Below are 19,634 nucleotides of genomic sequence, written 5' to 3' on the forward strand. Positions count from 1 at the left end.
AATTGGGAAAGGAGTATAATAAAGCTGTATATTGTCAACCTGCTTATTTAACTTATATACAGAGTACATTGTGCAAAATGCTGTCCTAGATGAATCACAAGCTGGAATCAGAATTGCTGGGAGAAATATCAACAACCTCAGATATGCAGATGAGACCACTCTGATGGCAGAAAGTGAAGAGGAACTAAAGAGCCTCTTGATGAGAGTGCAAGAAGAGAGTGAAAAGCCAAACCTCAGCATTCAAAAACAAAGATCATAGCATCTTGTCCCATCACTTTGTGGAAAATAGAAGGGGAAAAATTGCAAACAGTGACAGACTTTCTTTTCTTGGGCTCCAAAATCACCACAAATGGTGACTGTAGCCATGAAATTAAAAAGACCCTTGCTCCTTGGAAGGAAAGCCATGACAAACCTAGACAGTGTATCAGAAAGCAGAGACATCACTTTGCCGACAAAGGTCTGTATAGTCAAAACTGTGGTTTTTCTAGTAGTCATGTACAGATTTGAGAGTTGGACCATAAGGCAGGCTAAGGGCTGAAGAATTGATGCTTTCAAATTATGGCCCTGGAGAAGACTCTTGAGAGTCCCTTAGAGAGCAAGGAGTTGAAACCAGTCAATCCTAAAGGAAATCAACCCTGAATATTCATTGGAAGGCCTGATGCTGAAGCTCCAATACTTTGCCCACCTGACTGAAGAGCTGACTCATTAGAAAAGACCCCGTTGCTGTGAAAGATTGAAGGCAAAAGAAGAGCGTGGCAGAGGATGAGATGGTTGGATAGCATCACGATTCAATTGACATGAATTTGAGTAAACTCCAGGAGATAGTGAAGGACAGGGAAGCCTGGCATGCTGCCGTCCATACCCTTGTAAAGCGACAGACACGACTTAGTGATTGAACAACAAAAACATAAGGTGTCAGAATTGCATAATAAAAAAAAACTATAAACAATAAATGCTGGAGAGAGTGTAGAGAGAAGGGAACCCTCTTACAGTGTTGGGATACAGTTACTATGGAGAATAATCTGGAGGTTCCTTTAAAAATTAAAATTAAACTACCACATTTATGCAGAGAAAATCAGAATTCAAAAAAATGCATGCAACCGGAATGTTCATTGCAGCGCTATTTGCAGTAGCCAACACATGGCAGTAACATAAATATCTATCAAAAGAGGAATGGATAAAGAAGATGTAATACATACATACAATGCAACAGTACTCAGCTATACTCCAACAGGTTCAGGCGTGCACGTAGTCAGAGTGGACTCAGCACCATCACCATCCTCTTTTTTAATGAGGTCCTCTAGGCAATGGCCACCAAGGCCTGCTGTACTAAAGCAATGATGCAATTACGTCCTTTATTTTCTGTTCAGTTCAGTTCCATCTCTCAGTCATGTCCAGCTCTTTGTGACCCCATGGACTGCAGCATGCCAGGCTTCCCTGTCCATCACCAACTCCCGAAGCTTGCTCAGACTCATGTGCATTGAGTCAGTGATGCCATACGACTATCTCATCTTCTGTCAACCCTTTCTCCTCCCACCTTCAATCTTTCCCAGCATCAGGGTCTTTTCTAATGAGTCAGTTCATTGCATCAGGTAGCCAAAGTATTTGAGTTTCAGCTTCAGCATCAGTCCTTTCAATGAATATTCAGGACTAATTTCCTTTTGGATGGACTGGTTGGATCTCCTTGCAGTCCAAGGGACTCTCAAGAGTCTTCTCCAGCCCCACAGTTCAAAAGCATCAATTCTTCAGTGCTCAGCTTTCTTTATGGTCCAACTTTCACATCCATACATGACTACTGGAAAAACCATAGAGCTTTCTTTCCAAGAAGCAAGCGTCTTAATTTCATGGCTGCAATCACCATCTGCAGTGATTTGGGAACCCCCCAAAATAAAGTCTCTCACTGTTTGCATTGTTTCCCCATCTTTTGCCATGAATTGATGGGACCAGATGCCATGATCTTAGTGTTCTGAACACTGAGTTTTAAGCCAACTTTTTCACTTCCCTCTTTCACTGAGAGGCTCTTTCGTTCTTCTTTGCTTTCTGCCATAAGGGTGATGTTATATGTGTATATGAAATTATAATATGCTGGGAGATATTTCTCTTGACAATCTTGATTCCAGCTTGTGCTTCATCCAGCCCTGCATTTCGCATGATGTACTCTGCATAGAAGTTAAATAAGCAGGTGATAAAATACAGCCTTGACATAATCCTTTCCCTACTTGGAACAGTCTGTTGTTCCATGTCCAGTTCTAACTGTTGCTTCTTGACCTGCATACAGATTTCTCAGGAGGCAGGTAAGGTGGTCTTGTAGTTCCTTTTCTTTAAGAATTTTCCACAGTTTGTTGTGATCTATACAGTCAATGACTTTGGCATAGTCAATAAAGCAGAAATAGATGTTTTTCTGGAACTCTCTTGCTTTTTTGATGATCCAGCGGATGTTGGCAATTTAATCTGTTTCCTCTGCCTTTTCTAAATCCACCTTTAACATCTGGAAGACCATGATTCATGTACTGTTAGAGCCTGGCTTGGAGAATTTTGAGCATTACTTTGCTAGCATTGAGATGAGTGTAATTGTGCGGTAGTTTGAACATTCTTTGGCATTGCCTGTCTTTGGGATTGGAATGAAACTGACCTTTTCCAGTCCTGTGGCCACTGCTGAGTTTTCCGAATTTGCTGGCATACTGAGTGCAGCACTTTCACAGCATCATCATTTAGGATTTGAAATAGCTCATCACCTCCACTAGTTTTGTTTGACCTTGCATTTCAGGGTATCTGGGTCTAGGTTAGTGATCACATCATTGTGGTTATCTGGGTCATGAAGATCTTTTTTGTACAGTTCTTCTGTGTATTCTTGCCAACTCTTCTTAATATCTTCTCCTTCGGTTAGGTTCATCCATACCATTTCTGTCCTTTATTGGGCCCATCTTTTCATGAAATGTTCCCTTGGTATCTCTAATTTTTTTTGAAGAATTCTCTAGTTTTCCCCATTCTATTGTTTTCCTCTATTTCTTTGCCTTGATCACTGAGGAAGACTTTATCTCTCCCTGCTATTCTTTGGCACTCTGCATTCAGATGGAGATAGCTTTCCTTTTCTCCTTTGTCTTTAGCTTCTCTTCTGTCAGCTATTTGTAAGGCCTCCTCAGACAAACATTTTACCTTGTTGCATTTCTTTTTCTTGGGGATGGTCTTGATCACTGCCTTTTGTACAATGTCACGAATCTCCATCCATAGTTCTTCAGGGACACTATCAGATCTAATTCCTTGAATCTATTTGTCACTTTCACTGTATAATTGTAAGGGATTTGATTTAGGTTATATCTGAATGGTCTAGTGGTTTCTCCTACTTTCTTCGACATAAGTCTGAACTTTGCAATAAGGATTTCATGATCTGAGCCACAGTCAGTTCCCAGTCTTGTTTTTGCTAACTATATAGAGCTTCTTCATCTTTGTCTACAAAGAATGTAATCAATCTGATTTCAGTATTGACCATCTGGTGATGTCCATGTGTAGAGTTGTCTCTTGTGTTGTTGGAAGAGGGTGTTTGGTATGACCAGGGCATTCTCTTGACAAAACTCTGTTAGCCTTTGCCCTGCTTCATTTTGTATTCCAAGGCCAAATTTGCCTGTTACTCCAGGTGTTTCTTGACTTCCTACTTTTGCATTCCAGGCCCCTATAATGAAAAGGACATCTTTTGGGGGTGTTAGTTCTAGAAGGTCTTATAGGTCTTCATAGAACTGTTCAACTTTAGCTTCTTCAGCATTAGTGGTTGGAGCATAGAATTGAATTACTGTGACACTTAATGGTTTGCCTTGGAAGTGAACTGAGATCATTGTCTCATTTTTGAGATTGCACCCAAGAACTGCATTTCGAACTCTTTTGTTGACTATAAGGGCTACTCCATTTCTTCTAAGGGATTCTTGCCCACAGTAGTAAATATAATGGTCACTGGAGTTAAATTAGCCCATTCCAGTCCATTTTATTTTGTGGATTCCTAAAATGTTGTTATTCACTCTTGCCATCTCTTGTTTGACCACTTTCAATTTACCTTGATTTGTGGACCTAATATTCCAGGCTCCTGTGAAGTACTGTTCTTTACAGCATTGGACTTTACTTCCATCACCAGTCACATCCACAACTGGGCGCTGTTTTCACTTTGGCTCTGTCTCTTCATTCTTTCTGGAGTTATTTCTGTACTCTTCTCCAGTAGCCTATTGGGCACCTACCAACCTGGGGAGTTCATCTTTCAGTGTCCTATCTTTTTGCCTCTTCGTACTATTCATGGGGTTCTCAAGGTAAGAATGCTGAAGTGGTTTGCCATTCCCTTCTCCCACGGACCACATTTTGTTAGAACTCTCCACCATGACCCGTCCATCTTGGGTGGCCCTACATGGCCTGGCTCATAATTTCATTGAGTTAGACAAGGCTGTGGCCCACGTGATCAGTGTGAGTAGTTTTCTGTGACTGTAGTTTTCATGCAGTCTGGCCTCTGACAGATAAGGATAAGAAGTTTATGGAAGTTTCCTAATGGCAGAAATGGACTCTGGGGGAAACTGAGTCTTATTCTGATGGGCAGGGCCACGTTCAGTAAGTCTAACCCAACTTTGCTGATGGGTGAGTCTGTCTTCCCTCCCTCTTGTTTGACCTGATACCAAACTTGGTAGGGGTAACGAAGATAATGGTGATCTCCTTCAAATATCTTGGGCATACACTGTTGTACTCAGTACCCCTGACGCTGTAGCAGGCCATTGCCAACCCACACCCCCACCAGACTCCTGGACACTGACAGTAAGTCTGGGTCAGTTTCTTGTGGGGTATACTTTCTGCAGTTGTGAATTATTAGAGTAAACCAATTTAGTCATGATATGTCACCCTAAGGGCAGGGCTTCATTTCTTAGAATTCTTGGTTGCAAACCCCAACTTAAACTGGTTTAAAATTGTGGCACATTTACATCCTTATCAGGGCTCTGATCTGGCAGGTCTTTATGAACAATGACATCATAATATTATAGTAGTGCCAAATGCAGGGTCTGGCTGCTCTTTACTGAAAAGCCAATAAGCAGGCCTGGTTGGTGGAAAGGAAAATTTGCTTTATTTCAGATGCCAGCAACTAGGGTTGGAGGAGGGCAGATGTCCTGGAAACTAGTGAGGCAGGAGCTTTTTTTAGACAAAAGTGGGGGACAGCTACATATAGAAATAGCAGTCAGTTCTGACAGTTAAGTTGGTCACTGGTGGCCTGTGCAGCATCATCTTGGTAATTTTAAGTACAGTTAATCTTCAGATCCAGCGTCCATTTGTTCCCATTTTTTCGAGGCCAGTTCTAGGAATTGTGGCAGCTTATGTCATGGGTAGAGTCTGGTCATCGTGTAATTAACTTTTCACCCTAGCGTTTTAGTATCTACAAGACAGCTCACAGGATATGGCTCAGAATATTACCTACAGCTCTTGAGAAAGAACTAAAGCTTCTTGACTATACTTACTGACTACATTGTCATTATTTGGTCTCCTTGGATTGTTTTTCTTTGTACATTTCCTACTTCTCAAATTAAAAATTTGACTACAGTTTTCCACAGACAAAAGGCAAGTAAACGACATGAGGTTGTATGGGGCGGGGGGTGGCGGGTGGCAGGCAAGTACCATAGGGTCCTGCTGTTTCAATAATCTCTAGCACCAGCCTGGAGTTATTGGTCACAGCTTTTATTGCCATGGGATTAAAAAAAAAAAAAAAAAAAAAAAACAGAATAAAACAATAGGCACCAAAATAGCAGAGTTGGGAGATGAAAGACAAAGCTGATGCTAACTTGAAATACTTATCTCCTTTTGAATAACCCTAAGTCTGCAACCTGCCTTTTCTGTGCTTTGTGAAGTATTTACCTTGCAAGGAATACATTGAATTCATAGAAAGCAGCGAACCCAGACTGGATCTGCATGTCACCTGACCTGAAATTAGAGCTCCTGGAATGAAGCAGACAACATCTGCTTCATCTGCTTCATTCCGAGATACAAGCTTTTCCAAGATACACAGACCAGGCCTGTTCGAAGTTTATCACCAAGCCTTTGGCGGTGACATACTGCAGATTATGTCCACAAGGAATGAACGTTGTGATTAGAGGTTTGAAACCTTCAAGCCCATCTCCAGGAAGGGGACAGCAGCTGGAGGTTGCGTTCAATCACCGACATCCAATGACTCAATCAACCGTGCCTGTGTAATGAGGCTTCCATGACAATCCCTGTAGGACTGGAGTTTCCAGGTTGGTTTGCAAGAACTCATACACATGCCTGGAGGGTGGTGCACCACAACTCCCTGGGAGCAGAAGATCCTGCATTGGGACCCAAGTACATAGCTCGTATCTATTTATAGCCTTTAATTTTTTTATAATTAAGCCAGAAATCTAGTAAGTAAAAAAATCAACGTTATTTCTCTCTCTCCCACCCAGGGGTGGACTTTGACTTTTAAGTGTTACTTTTGCTCTAGTAGATAGCTACATACAGGCTTCATCATTTCAACCATACACATCCCAAAAGTGTAGCCCAAACACGTGTAGGAGAAAACGGATTTTATGCACTACCCCTTTATTGCAAAGGGGTTTGCATGACCAGCAAATCTAGCATGCTTTTAATCAACAAAGCCTCAGTGGAGACCTTCGAAGCGTCACCAATGAACAAGAAAATTCTTTCCCCCTAAAATCCATGCTCCCATCATCTCCATAGACCTCCACTACTGAAAGTATGGTTAACCACCCTGTTTCCTCAGCAAGTTCGCTCAATAGGGATGGAAAACTCTACCACATGCTGCCAAGTTACCGGCTGTTCCTCAGTCATCTCCGACTCTTTGCAACCCCATGGTGTGCAGAACGCCAGGCTTCCCTGTCCATCAACTCCCCGAGCTTGCTCAAACCCATATTCATTGACTCCTTGATGCTATCCCACCATCTTATTCTCTGTTGTCCCCTCCTTCTGCCGTCGATCTTTCCGTTACCAAGGTCTTTGCTAGAGTCAGTTTTTTGCATCAGGTGGCCGAAGTATTGGCTAATTAACTTCCATAGCAAAGCTCTCTCCTTGAACGGGTAACACTTGGTACTAACCCGATTTCAGAGGCTTCCCTGATAGCTCAGATAGTCAAGAGGCTGCCTGCACTGCAGGTAGACCTGGGTTCAATCCCAGTGTCACCAAGATCCCCTGGAGAAAGAAATAGCAACCCACTCCAGTACCCTTGCCTGGAGAATTCCATGGATAGAGGAGCCTGGCATCGCAGAGTAGGACACGACGGAGCGACTAACACACACACACACACACACACACACCCCGTAAGAAATCGTCTGTGGCAGCACTCTTTTTTGAGCAGCTAGTGGCTCTGAAAAGAGCCTTTGGAGTCAAAGATTAGCAGTCACATACGCCAAAGAATCTAGGTACGTTCTCCACGAATTCGCCGTGCCAACTGAATATCCTTAGGCATGATAGTGACACGCTTAGCATGGATGGCACACAGATTGGTGTCTTCAAAGAGAGTGACTAGATACGCCTCGCAGGCCTCCTGCAGTGCCATCACAGCGGAACTCTGAAAGCGCAGATCGGTTTTGAAATCCTGTGCAATTTCCCGCACCAGGCGCTGAAATGGCAGCTTCCGAATCAGAAGTTCGGTAGACTTCTGGAAGCGGCGGATCTCGCGCAGTGCTACGGTTCCAGGCCGATAGCGATGAGGCTTCTTCACGCCACCGGTGGCTGGAGCGCTCTTACGAGCAACCTTGGTAGCTAGCTGTTTACGAGGCGCTTTGCCGCCGGTGGACTTGCGGGCAGTCTGCTTCGTTCGGGCCATGCCACCACCGCTTCCGTCACCTAGATGAGAATAGCTGTAACGGTCTCCGTCCCTCGCCAACGTGCATAAGCGCGCAGCCTGCCCTCTTTTATAGAGGGTGTAACCTTCCCATTGGCCAATCGCTGGGTGGGGTGAGGGCAGGCTAAGCTCTGATTGGTCCATGGAGGCATACTGCATGGGCGCCTGCCCCTTATTTTCGCGATGCGAGGGCTTGGCCTCACAGGCTGGCGTCTTGGAGCTCACAGGGTTGATCGAAAACCAAGTGGATTTGGGTTGGATGCGGGTGGGCATCAGGTTTGGGTTCAGGTGGGCGTCATTGTGTGTGTTGCATCTCCCGGTACAGCTCCCTTGTTTTTCCTCAACATTCTCTTCCTCCCCTATGGGCTGAGGGAAGAAAGTTCTAGAAGCTTACACTCTGTATTTGGCCTGTAGGTGGTGACAATTTGATTTTCTTGATGGTTAAAGGAATTCCTCAATCGTTATGCCCTGCAGTGAACCATCTTCGCCAAATGACTCTGATGACACTCAAGATGGCGGTGGGGAGGTGGGGGCATGGGGGTCAGGGTGGGGTGGGAGAAGCAAAAATAAAGATGAAGGGAGGACCTCTGGCAGGATCCTGCCCCCCCCAAGACATGCCCTCTTCCCTGATTGGCCTTCGGCACATGCTATTTGCATTCCTCTCCCTGATTGGTGGCAGGTAGAAGCCCTATTTTGCATAAAGCTGAACCAAAAGGAGGAGTCAGCATGTATATAAAGGAGAAAATCAAGCAGGATGTAGACCTCTTTAGGGTTGGTCCTTTCTCCTGTCATGCTACTGTATTATGTTATATTTTTAATAGTTTTTCTTGCCTGAGCTCTGACTGGGTCATAATTAGTCTGCTGTTTCAAACTCTTGCTATACCAGAGGAAAGCTGAGGTAATCCTGCATGCTTGAGCTGTAATTTGGTGTTTCAAATCTCTTATGTTGAGAACCTGCTAAGAGAAATAAACCAGCCTGAGAGTTCTGAACAAGATGCTTATCTGCTCAGCTTTGGTTCAGTATTCTATCTCCAGGCCCTAACTTGGGAACTGGCTGGGCTCAGGGTGAAGCCTTCCCTGACCTACCGTCCCACCGACTGCCCTGGCATTCCACTTCCTCATACCCGATTCTTCCTAGTCTTGCTCACTTCTCAGTAAACCTGTGAGATGCTTATAGATCTTAATGACATAGCTGAAGGTCACCAGAATGTGCCATCCCCAAATACTATGCTGCTTGAGCAGAAGGATTGTTTTAAATTAGACACTTGTAAAACAGCTGATGCGAGAGCATTCTGAGGTCTCCTCTTTCTTACTGAAAACGGGAGTTAAAACTCGTGAAAGATGCCTGCCCTATGCAAAAAGAAACAGTCTTGTCATCAAGGGTGAAATATTAAGACCAAAGAGGATTCTGCACAAACTGACCTTACTAAGATAATTCCTGTCTTGTATTTTCCCAGGTATATTTTAGTCATTTTTCCATAATTGCCTTTCTTTGTTCCATCTAATACAAAAGCATTTAGGTTTTGTCTGTGGGTATTCATTTCCTTATGAGGGCTCCTGAGTCATGGTGAAACTTTCACGCTTTGCTCTTATTAATTCATCTTCTGTTAAGGGAGCCCCAGCTAAGAACTAAGATGGGTAAAAGAAAGAATTTTCCTTTCTTGTTGCAACAGCCCTTTCCCCTCCCTTGCAATAATCTTTTCAAGTGAAAATCTGTGCTTACTATATCTGGATTTGTTTTTCATTTGACAGTGATTGATGCACGAAGTCCTTCCACCCTCTTCAAGTCAGGGGTGCTTGGCTAGGAAAGCGTAAGAGGACCAGAGGGACCATCCTAAGCAAACCCTGGTGTGCATGATGTGGGTCTGACTAGGGACAGACTCTTCATCTGACTGGGACACATTGGTTAATCTCCAAGCCATCACTCATTCAGAATAGGCAGTGTCAGAATCTCTGCATGTTCCCAGGGTTAAAGAGTATGATGACAGATGGATAGATGATGGTAGTTTGGTAAAGCTCAAGACTATTTAAAAATATTTTTAATGCATAAAGTGGAATGCCTCAGAATGTTTTTAAATATGTAAAAAAAAATTTTAATACAAAGAATCAATTATATTGAAGTTACCAAAATATATACAAACTATCAAAATATAAATTTGTCACATCATTATAAATGTGTATCTTTATCAATGATTAAACAACTTCTAATTGGAGACTTACAACTACTGTCATTTCAAAGTAGTTATGAACATTAAAGATAGAGATCTCTGTCATGGCCTTATTGTGACATGATTCCATACCCTATCCTCTATTTAGCATACCAAGTTTAAAGTGATTTTCCTAGAGTGTGAAATATAGGTTTATAGCCAATCTCAGTCCACTTTCAAATGACACTTTCAATTTCATGGGTTAGCGCAGGTAACTTATAAATAGTAATAACAATATTACCATTTCCTCCCTTCCATCCCTAACATTGCTGTCATTATCATCCAATCTATTGTTGCCGTTACTATTTGAACAGTTATCAGTTATTAAGAATAAATTTTTTTGAGCTGGATCAAAGAGAATCTTGCTGTGATATATGTCAGCGTATACTGTCAATGTTTTCCTCTTAGAGCTTTATAGTTTCTCGCCTTGCATTTTATTTATTTTTTTTGTATTTATTTATTTTTTATTTTACTTTACAATTCTGTATTGGTTTAATCTTTAATCCATTTTGAATTTATTTTTGTGTATGGTGTTAAAAAGTATTCTGTTTTCATTGTTTTACATGTAGCTGTCCAGTTTTCCCAGCACCACTTCTTGAAGAGGCTGTCTGTTCTCCATTATATATTCTTGCCTCCTTTGTCAAAGATAAGATGTCCATAGGTGCTTGGGTTTATCTCTGGGCTTTCTATCTTGTTCCATTGCTCTACATTTTTAGTTTTGCGGCAATACCATACTGTCTTAATGACTGTAGCTTTGTTTTAAGCTGAAGTCAGGAAGGTTGATTTCTCCAGCTCCATTCTCTTTTTTTCCTCAAGATTGCTTTGTCTGTTTGGGGTATTTTATCTTCTCCCTCACTTTTGATGAGTAATTTTGTTGGATACAAAATTCTAGATTAGTGATTTTTTAAAATACAATAATTTGTATATATGTCATGCCACACTTTCACAATTTCTGATGAGAAGTCTTAACTTTGTCTGTAGTGTTGCCCCACCCCCCACCCTGGTTCTTTCAAGGTATTTTCATCTTCGATTTTCTGTAACAATGTAATGTGCCTCAGCGTAGATTTCTTTTTTACTGGTGGTCTCTGAACCTCCTGGATCTGTGGTTTAGTCTCCATCATTTTGGAAAATTCTTAACCATTATTCAAATATTTCTTCTACTCTCTCCTCTCTTCTATTCTAATTACACATATGCTACAGCTTTTGTAATTATCCCAGTCCTAGGATATTCTATTTTCTCTTTATTGTTATTATTCCTTTTTCATTTTGGATTTCAGTTTGGGAGATTTCTATTGACATTTCTTCAAGCTCATGGATTCTTTTCTAGACTGTAGAAAGTTGGCTAAGGCGCCCATCAAAGACAGTCTTCACTTGTTACAGTGTTTTCAATTTCTCACATTCCCTTTTGATACTTTCTTAGCATTTGCCCTCTACTTTATCCATTAGAGCCCTTAACATCTTAGTCACAGTTTTAAAATTCTGGTCTGAAAGATAATTCCAACACTTGTGTCATATCTGAGTCTGGTTCTATGCTTATTTAAATCAATTTGGACTGTTTTTTTTTTTTTTTTTTGCCTTCTGAAGGGAAAGAGTAGCAAATCTCTTCAAGAAAATGAGAGATACCAAGGGAACATTTCATGCAAAGATGGGTACAATAAAAGAGAGAAATGGTATGGACCTAACAGAAGCAGAAGATACTAAGAAGAGGTGGCAAGAATACACAAAAAGTGAAAGTGAAGTCATTCAGTCGTATCCGACTCTGCAACCCCATGGACTGTAGCCTATCAGGCTCCTCCATCCATGGAATTTTCCAGGCAAGAGTACTTGAGTGGCTTGTCATTTCCTTCTCCAGGAGATCTTCCCAACCCAGGAATCAAACCTGGATCTCCTGCATTGCAGGCAGACGCTTTGCCATCTGAGCCACCAGGGAAGCCCAGAATACAAAGAACTATACAAAAAAGATCTTCATGGCCCAGATAACCACGATGGTGTGATCCCTCACCTTTAGCCAGACATTGTGGAGTGCAAAGTCAAGTGGGCCTTAGGAAGCATTACTGACAAAGCTAGTAGAGGTGATGGAATTTGGTTCAAACTGCTGACCCACATGCTCTCTAGGACATTTGGGGAGCAGATCTGATATCCTGCAGGAGTGACCTGGAAGGACGTTGACCCAGAGGGCTGCATATGCCTGGGAGTGAGCTGAGGACAGGGCAGCAGGAAGGAGAGGGGTTCTGGAGGCCCATGGGCAGCACCGACAGGAGGAGCTGTTGGGTCCAAAGTTGAGAGAGGAGAGAAGCACAAACACCTGGTGCCCCTGGAGACCTCTGCAGGAGGCCACAGAACCCAGCTGGGAGGGAGGGAAGCAGGCAGAGAAAGGGATGCAGTTTTAAGCTTCTGCTGGGCATGCACTGGAGAAAATCAAAGCTTCTTTGTGAGGCTTTGTGAGCAATGCATACAAATGACCCTGGCTGGAGGTAGGGAAGTTGTGGAGGGGGAGGCATTAGGCAGATTCTGATGACCAGGGCTGGAGCAGCCATGTAACAGGATGATGTAGGAGGAGAACAGCTCAGCTCAGCCCAGATCTGATGGCACTAGGAACTGGGTGACTCAGGACTTCAAGTGCTAATCCCAAGTTCCTCTGCTCTCCCTAGTCTAGGGGAGCACAGAAATTTCGGGGGAGGAATCCATTTGCTTTTTCATTTGGAAGATTTTTGAATTTGTTGGTGAATATATGGAAACTGATACTTGAGGGAGGAAAGACTAGATGTGCAGCAGAGGCTGGGTACAGGCCACACCTAGAGAGAGGTGAGATCGCCTATTAGACTTGAGCCAGGCTAAACTGAGAATTCCAAAAACTAGGAACACTTTATCTGCAGTGAGCATGGATGCTTCTGAGGCTGCCCATACTGCATTCTTTTTCTGGGATCTCCCTCCCACTTCATCTTTCTTAACAACGTGCCCTCCCATAGGAATACGAGGAGAATGACCAAAATAATTCCGTTGAAGGGAATGTATGATATGTGTCAGTTGGCTGGGAAGAGGACTTGAAATTCCACGGAGGCAGGCAGAAGGAAAGGCTATGGCTACCCAAAAGACTCCATGCCCCTCTCCCCACATGGACTCTGAGGGATGCTACTGTGCAGGCAGGCCAGCCCACACTCCACCTACTGGATAAAAGTGATGGAGATACAAACTCCTCTTTTTAGTGCATATCCTTGTATTAGGTTCACGTATCTTTTTAAATCGAGGTGAAAGTCACATTCTAAAGTGAGCAATTCAGTGACATATAGGCATTCACAATCAACCTCTTTCCATCTCTGAAATATTTTCATTACCCCAAAAGTGAACAATACTCCATATTCCTCTAATACCCAACAACTAACTTGCAACAACTAATCTACTGTCCTTATGAATTTGTTCTGTATGCGATCATATAAACAGGATCATACGATATGTGACTTTTAGTGTCCAGCTTCTTTAACTTAGCACATTTGTGAAGTTCATCCATGAACATGTCATTCCTTTTTATGACTGAATACTATTCCACTATGGCTAGACCACATTTTGTTTATCCATTCATCTGTTATAGATATTTGGGCTGTTTCTGTCTTTGGGATGCTGCTGTGAGTGTGAGATGGGTGTCTGGGTAGCCGAGTCCTTGTATGTATCTGGGGGATAGAATGGCTGGGCCATACACTGTTTTCTTCTTTAAGCATGAGTCTGATGAGCTTTCTCTATTCAAGGCAGGCAGCTCTGCATATTGCATCATGTTTCTAAAACTGATAACCCTGATAGATGATCAGACCAGACCTGCCCAACAGAACTTTCTGTAATGATGGAGACCTTCTATATCTGTTCTGTCCAGTGTGGTAGCCATTAGCCATGTGTGGCTAGGACGACTGAGAAACTACACCTTTGTATTTAATTTTAATTAATTGAAAATTAATCAGGGCTTGTGGCTGTATAAACTCAGCCTTAGAAGCGATGAAAGAAGGGCTTCCTCTTGGAGCACCTCCCACCTCATGCTTCCCAGTTAACACTCCACTAGAGGAACTGAAAATCTGGAGCTCGGTGATGACACTTGGAAGACCCAAGCTCTGTTCCTGAGAAACCTTTCTTTCTTAAATAACACTGAAGGGGGGTGAAGACATACAATGACCTACACGAATATCAATACAAAAATAAAAGTTTAAAGTAGAATTGAAGGCTGTCACCGGAAACACAATGTACAGGTCTCCAGAAGACTATAATCTCTTGCATAATCCTTGCAGTTTGTTTCATTGAAATGGGTCCCATTAGGCAATGTGAATGCTACCATTTACCTACACTGCAGAGGAGTTGGGTGTTGTTTCCACCCACACTGATGGTTCTTATCAATTTTTGGTGCAGTTTTATATTGCTAGGATATTTTCTAAAGACTAGCAAATATGTGGTTAGCTCTAGATAGTGTCTAGGGAGCCCTGGTTTGAGTACATCTAATTAAAAGTGAAGTCGCTCAGTCATGTCTGACTCTTTGCGACCCCATACTGTAGCCTACCAGGCTCCTCTGTCCATTGTATTTTCCAGGCAATAGTACTGGAGTCGGAGAAGGCAATGGCACCCCACTCCAGTACTCTTGCCTAGGAAATCCCATGGATGGAGGAGCCTCGTAGGCTACAGTCCATGGGGTCGCTAAGAGTCGGACACAACTGAGCGACTTCACTTTCACTTTTCACTTTCATGCATTGGAGAAGGAAATGGCAACCCACTCCAGTGTTCTTGCCTGGAGAATCCCAGGGACAGAGGAGGCTGGTGGGCTTCTGTCTATGGGGTCGCGCAGAGCTGGACACGACTGACTCGACTTAGCAGCAGCAGCACTGGAGTGAATTGCCATTTCTTTCTCCAGGGAATCTTCCCAACCCAGGGCTAGAACCCTGGTCTCCCGCATTGTAGACAGACGCTTTACCGTCTGAGCCACCAGGGAACCCCAATTTTGTAAGATAAATACTTATTATGTAATATTCCTAATGTTTTAGTGGCCTATAATAAAAAAATTTAATGGAATCAGGATGACAGCAGGAATAACATTTACTGAACTCATAGTGTGCTGGAGATTTTTAAACATGGGGATTACTATGGAATTACCCATTTAATCCCTTAACCCCATGAAGTAAGTGTTATTAACATCTTCACTTCTCAGTAGACTTTGCAGAAGTGTATCTGGTACACTCTACCCCTTATTTGTAACAGCATGTGGAATTCATGAACAATCAACTTTTGAAATATCCACATATATATTACTTAATCTGGGCCTAACACTGTTCATTTTAAATTTACTGAATTCACAAAAGTAATTTTATCAAATTCAATGTATAATAATTTTGATTTCAGCTATCAGTTTAAGGGCATCTCTTATTAACGTTTAACCAACCCAAATATAGTAATTTAAACTCCTTTAAATAATTATTCTATATAAAATAAAATTTCCTTTAAAAATGTGCACCTATTTTCAAAGTGTAAACCGATACATTTCAAATGATGAAAATCCATCTAGCAAGACATACCCTTCCCAAGACCTTAGAATTCGCAATACAATAAATTCTGATCTCATGTTCTCTAAAAACCTAACTCGTTCATTCATACTCTTTAAGATGTAAATCACGTTTATCTATCAGAACCTCAAATGGCAGATTTTCTTCTAAGATTAAACACTTTCAATACCAATTCAATGTATGGATTTCTCCTGGAATAAGTAAACAGTCCGTACTTGGCGTCTGAATGTCACAGTAATGACTTCCCGGAGTCAAAAGTAGCCTGTCACCGATAATAACAAAGTCTTAAGGATGAGTGGGATTAAAACTCCATGACCTTGGGGGTGAGATTCAAGAGAGAATGTCATTCCCTGCTGCAAACGAACACACAGCCCACTGAGCCCCTATGAGCACCCAAATCATGTCTCTGGTTCGATTTCCCGCAAGCCCAGCCTTGCTCAGATTCGCACAGAAACGCGCTGCGAAAGACAGCCCTTGGCCAGTACGGCTCTTTTCCAGACACTGTGGGTGGCTCTGAAAAGAGCCTTTGGTGTCAGGGGGCCCCTGGGGAGCACGACCGTTTCCGGCCCGCCTCCGCCGCCTCACTTGCCCTTGGCCTTGTGGTGGCTCTCCGTTTTCTTGGGCAGCAGCACGGCCTGGATGTTGGGCAGGACACCGCCCTGCGCGATGGTCACGCGACCCAGCAGCTTGTTGAGCTCTTCATCGTTACGGATGGCTAACTGCAGATGGCGTGGGATAATACGCGTCTTCTTGTTGTCGCGCGCCGCGTTGCCCGCCAGCTCCAGGATCTCAGCCGTCAGGTACTCCAACACGGCTGCCAGATAGACAGGCGCGCCAGCACCCACACGCTCAGAATAATTACCTTTGCGGAGCAGCCGATGCACTCGGCCCACGGGAAACTGCAAGCCCGCGCGCGAAGAGCGCGACTTCGCTTTCGCGCGCGCCTTACCGCCCTGTTTGCCTCTGCCGGACATCTCCCAGTCACACACGACGACAAAACAGAGCCAAAAAAACAGAACACCAACCAACAAATCCACTGTACGCAGAGAGTCCTTATATATAGTCTGGAGGTAGTGCAGCCGGCGCCGCCCGATTGGGTAGTGATGGTGACCAACCAGAAAAGAAAGTCACCATTTCCCCCTAATTTGCATCTGCCTTTTCCAGTGATGACGTTGCGCGTTGCTTGATCCTATCAGAGATTAGAAGCTCTGGATCCCTTATTTGAATACAGGACGTATAAGTTGAGTTGCTCTGCAGACAGGCTTCTTTTCTACCTGAAGGATCCGTCGTCATGCCTGATCCGTCCAAATCAGCTCCCGCACCCAAGAAGGGCTCCAAAAAAGCTGTTACTAAAGCGCAGAAGAAGGATGGCAAAAAGCGTAAGCGCAGCCGCAAAGAGAGCTATTCCATCTATGTGTATAAGGTGCTGAAGCAAGTGCACCCGGACACCGGTATCTCTTCCAAGGCTATGGGCATCATGAACTCGTTCGTGAACGACATCTTCGAGCGTATCGCTAGCGAGGCCTCCCGTTTGGCGCACTACAACAAGCGTTCTACCATCACGTCCCGGGAGGTGCAGACGGCTGTGCGCCTGCTGTTGCCCGGCGAGTTGGCCAAACACGCTGTCTCGGAAGGTACCAAAGCTGTCACCAAATATACCAGCTCTAAATGAGGCGCACCTCGGTGCCCGGAAACCCAAAGGCTCTTTTCAGAGCCACTCACAAGATCGAGAAAGGGTGTCGAACACATGAAGGGTTTGTTATGTAAAAGCATCCTTTGTCTACTTGGTAGCGGCTCCTAGGTTACTAGGAGGGCGCCCGGATTCTTCCCCCTACCCCCACCCCACCCCCTGTCCCAGAGATGTGTGCGCGCGTGTGTATGTGAGCAGAATGCGAAAGCGTACCTGTATTTTATCAGTGGTCGGGGATGGGCTGGCGAGAAAAAATAACAGTGCGGGAAACAATGAAGAGGCTGGGTGTCCACCCCTGCTTCCGCTCAAAGCTATCGACGCTTCACTAAGCAAAATAAGAACCTTGAGTTAAGTGTTTTTAGGGTCTGGGGAGTGCCATTTCCGAGGCTTGCGGTCATGGTACAGTTTTGTGTACGCCTGTTGGTGGGTGGCGCGGGTCATCATCACCCCCACCCCCCATCCCCCGCTTCCCCAGAGGGACCATATGCCATTCGAATACCTCGGTGTTCATTAATGAGTGAGCCCGAAGATGCACTGAAAGACGCTGTGGGTGAGCCCCCCGGGGGTGTTGTACAGCTTTGGCGCTGGCGCCTGGCGATGCATCTCCGCCCAGACCAGATATCTTTATCCTAAGGCAATGAACATTTACGGGAGGATGTTTGCATGTCTGGATTCTTCAAAGGCGGGATGTTTGAAACCGAAAGGAAAATAGAAGCGTGGTGGAACACAGCGCTCTGTGCTCGAGAACTGGATGTAATAAGCCCACCCGGGCTGCAGGTAGTTAGGGGCGGGGGTGGGGAGAGGAGGGCAATTTAAGAGAAAAATAACCTTTTTCTCAGCAAATGTAAACTTCCACTTCAGCCCCATTATTCTCAGTGACGCACGAGTGACGCAAAATTTTCCCTTTGAGTTCATGGCGTTCATTTGGAAAGTGTCATCTTAGTTCGGATAAAGTGCTTTAGCGTGAAGAGTTCCCTCTGAGGAAAACATCGCCTACCTTTTTTCCTGTTTTTTTTTTTTTTTTTAATGTAAGAAGGGGATTTCAAATAATCACTTTCTTGAGTTGTTCTGAGAATTAGATGTGTTGAAAGGTCGTGTCATCATCTTGGGCAAGGAACTGACGTTCAGTTAAAGGTTGACGACCTGGCTTTCCCAAATCATCTCCAAAGGAAGAAGACTGCATACTTGATTCGGTTGGAAGGACTGGGGAGAAAACGTGCCCACCACCACCGTGTCCTCAACCACAGCGGCTGGAAAACGCCCACCTCATTCCTTTTTCTACATGGGTCCACTGTAAAAGAATTTCTAAAACCCCAAACATTTTAAAGTTGGTGTTCAAAATACTTTATGGTTAGTTAATAGTTGCAAGAACGCAAATCCCAAGATAGGACGTTTTACAAAACAAAATGGTCTCATATCAGTTATTTATTTTTTGAATATAAATTTACTTATTTTAATTGGAAGCTAATTACTTTACAATATAGTATTGGTTTTACCGTACGTCAACATGAATCTGCCAGGGGTGTACACGTGTTCCCCATCCTGAACCCCCCTCCTACCTCCCTCCCCATACCATCCCTCTGGGTTATCCCAGTACACCAGCCCCGAGCATCCTGTATCATGCATCGAACCTGGACTGGTGATTCGTTTCACATATGATATTATATATGTTTCGATGCCATTCTCCCAGATCATCCCACCCTCACCCTCCCCCACAGAGTTCAAAAGACTGTTCTATACATCTGTGTCTCTTTCGCTGTCTCGCATACAGGGTTATCATTGCCATCTTTCTAAATTCCGTATATATGCGCTAGTATACTGTACTGGTGTTTTTTGTGTGTGGCTTACTTCACTCTTGTATAATAGGCTCCAGTTTCATCCACCATATTAGAACTGATTCAAATGTATTCTTTTTTAAGGCTCAGTAACCAGTCCCTTCTAAAGATCAGTCCTGGCTGTTCTTTGGAAGGACTGATGCTAAAGCTGAAACTCCAATACTTTGGCCACCTCATGCGAAGAGTTGACTCACTGGAAAAGACTCTGATGCTGGGAGGGATTGGGGGCAGGAGGAGAAGGGGACGACAGAGGATGAGATGGCTGGATGGCATCACCAACTCGATGGACATGAGTTTGGGTAAACTCTGGGAGTTGGTGATGGACAGGGAGGCCTGACGTGCTACAGTTCATGGGGTCGCAGAGTCAGACACGACTGAGTGACTGAACTGAATACTCCATTGTGTATATGTACCACAGCTTTCTTATCCATTCGTCTGCTGATGGACATCTAGGTTGCTTCCATGTCCTGGCTATTATAAACAGTGCTGCAATGAACATTGGGGTCCACGTGTTTCTTTCAGTTCTGGTTTCCTCAGTGT

At 43.8% G+C, this 19,634-nt stretch overlaps 3 protein-coding genes across 3 annotated transcripts; 1 reads left to right on the forward strand and 2 right to left on the reverse strand.

Moving 5' to 3' along the window:
• Nucleotides 1-7,362: 7,362 nt before the first annotated feature.
• LOC120864331 (histone H3.1) lies at nt 7,363-8,336 on the reverse strand. Its single transcript, XM_040241356.1, has one exon. The coding sequence runs from the start codon at nt 8,102-8,104 to the stop codon at nt 7,403-7,405; it is 702 nt and encodes a 233-aa protein (XP_040097290.1). The 5' UTR covers nt 8,105-8,336; the 3' UTR covers nt 7,363-7,402.
• A 6,955-nt stretch (nt 8,337-15,291) lies between these two features.
• Nucleotides 15,292-16,926, reverse strand: LOC120864336 (histone H2A type 3). The gene has a single exon (XM_040241369.1). The coding sequence runs from the start codon at nt 16,541-16,543 to the stop codon at nt 16,151-16,153; it is 393 nt and encodes a 130-aa protein (XP_040097303.1). The 5' UTR covers nt 16,544-16,926; the 3' UTR covers nt 15,292-16,150.
• On the forward strand, nt 16,842-18,469 carry LOC120864338 (histone H2B type 3-B). Its single transcript, XM_040241370.1, has one exon. It carries the CDS (start codon nt 16,861-16,863, stop codon nt 17,239-17,241), a length of 381 nt encoding a protein of 126 aa, XP_040097304.1. The 5' UTR covers nt 16,842-16,860; the 3' UTR covers nt 17,242-18,469.
• Nucleotides 18,470-19,634: the final 1,165 nt, after the last annotated feature.

Source organism: Oryx dammah, unplaced genomic scaffold (genome assembly GCF_014754425.2).
Source record: "Oryx dammah isolate SB20612 unplaced genomic scaffold, SCBI_Odam_1.1 HiC_scaffold_5, whole genome shotgun sequence".
NCBI lineage: Eukaryota > Metazoa > Chordata > Mammalia > Artiodactyla > Bovidae > Oryx > Oryx dammah.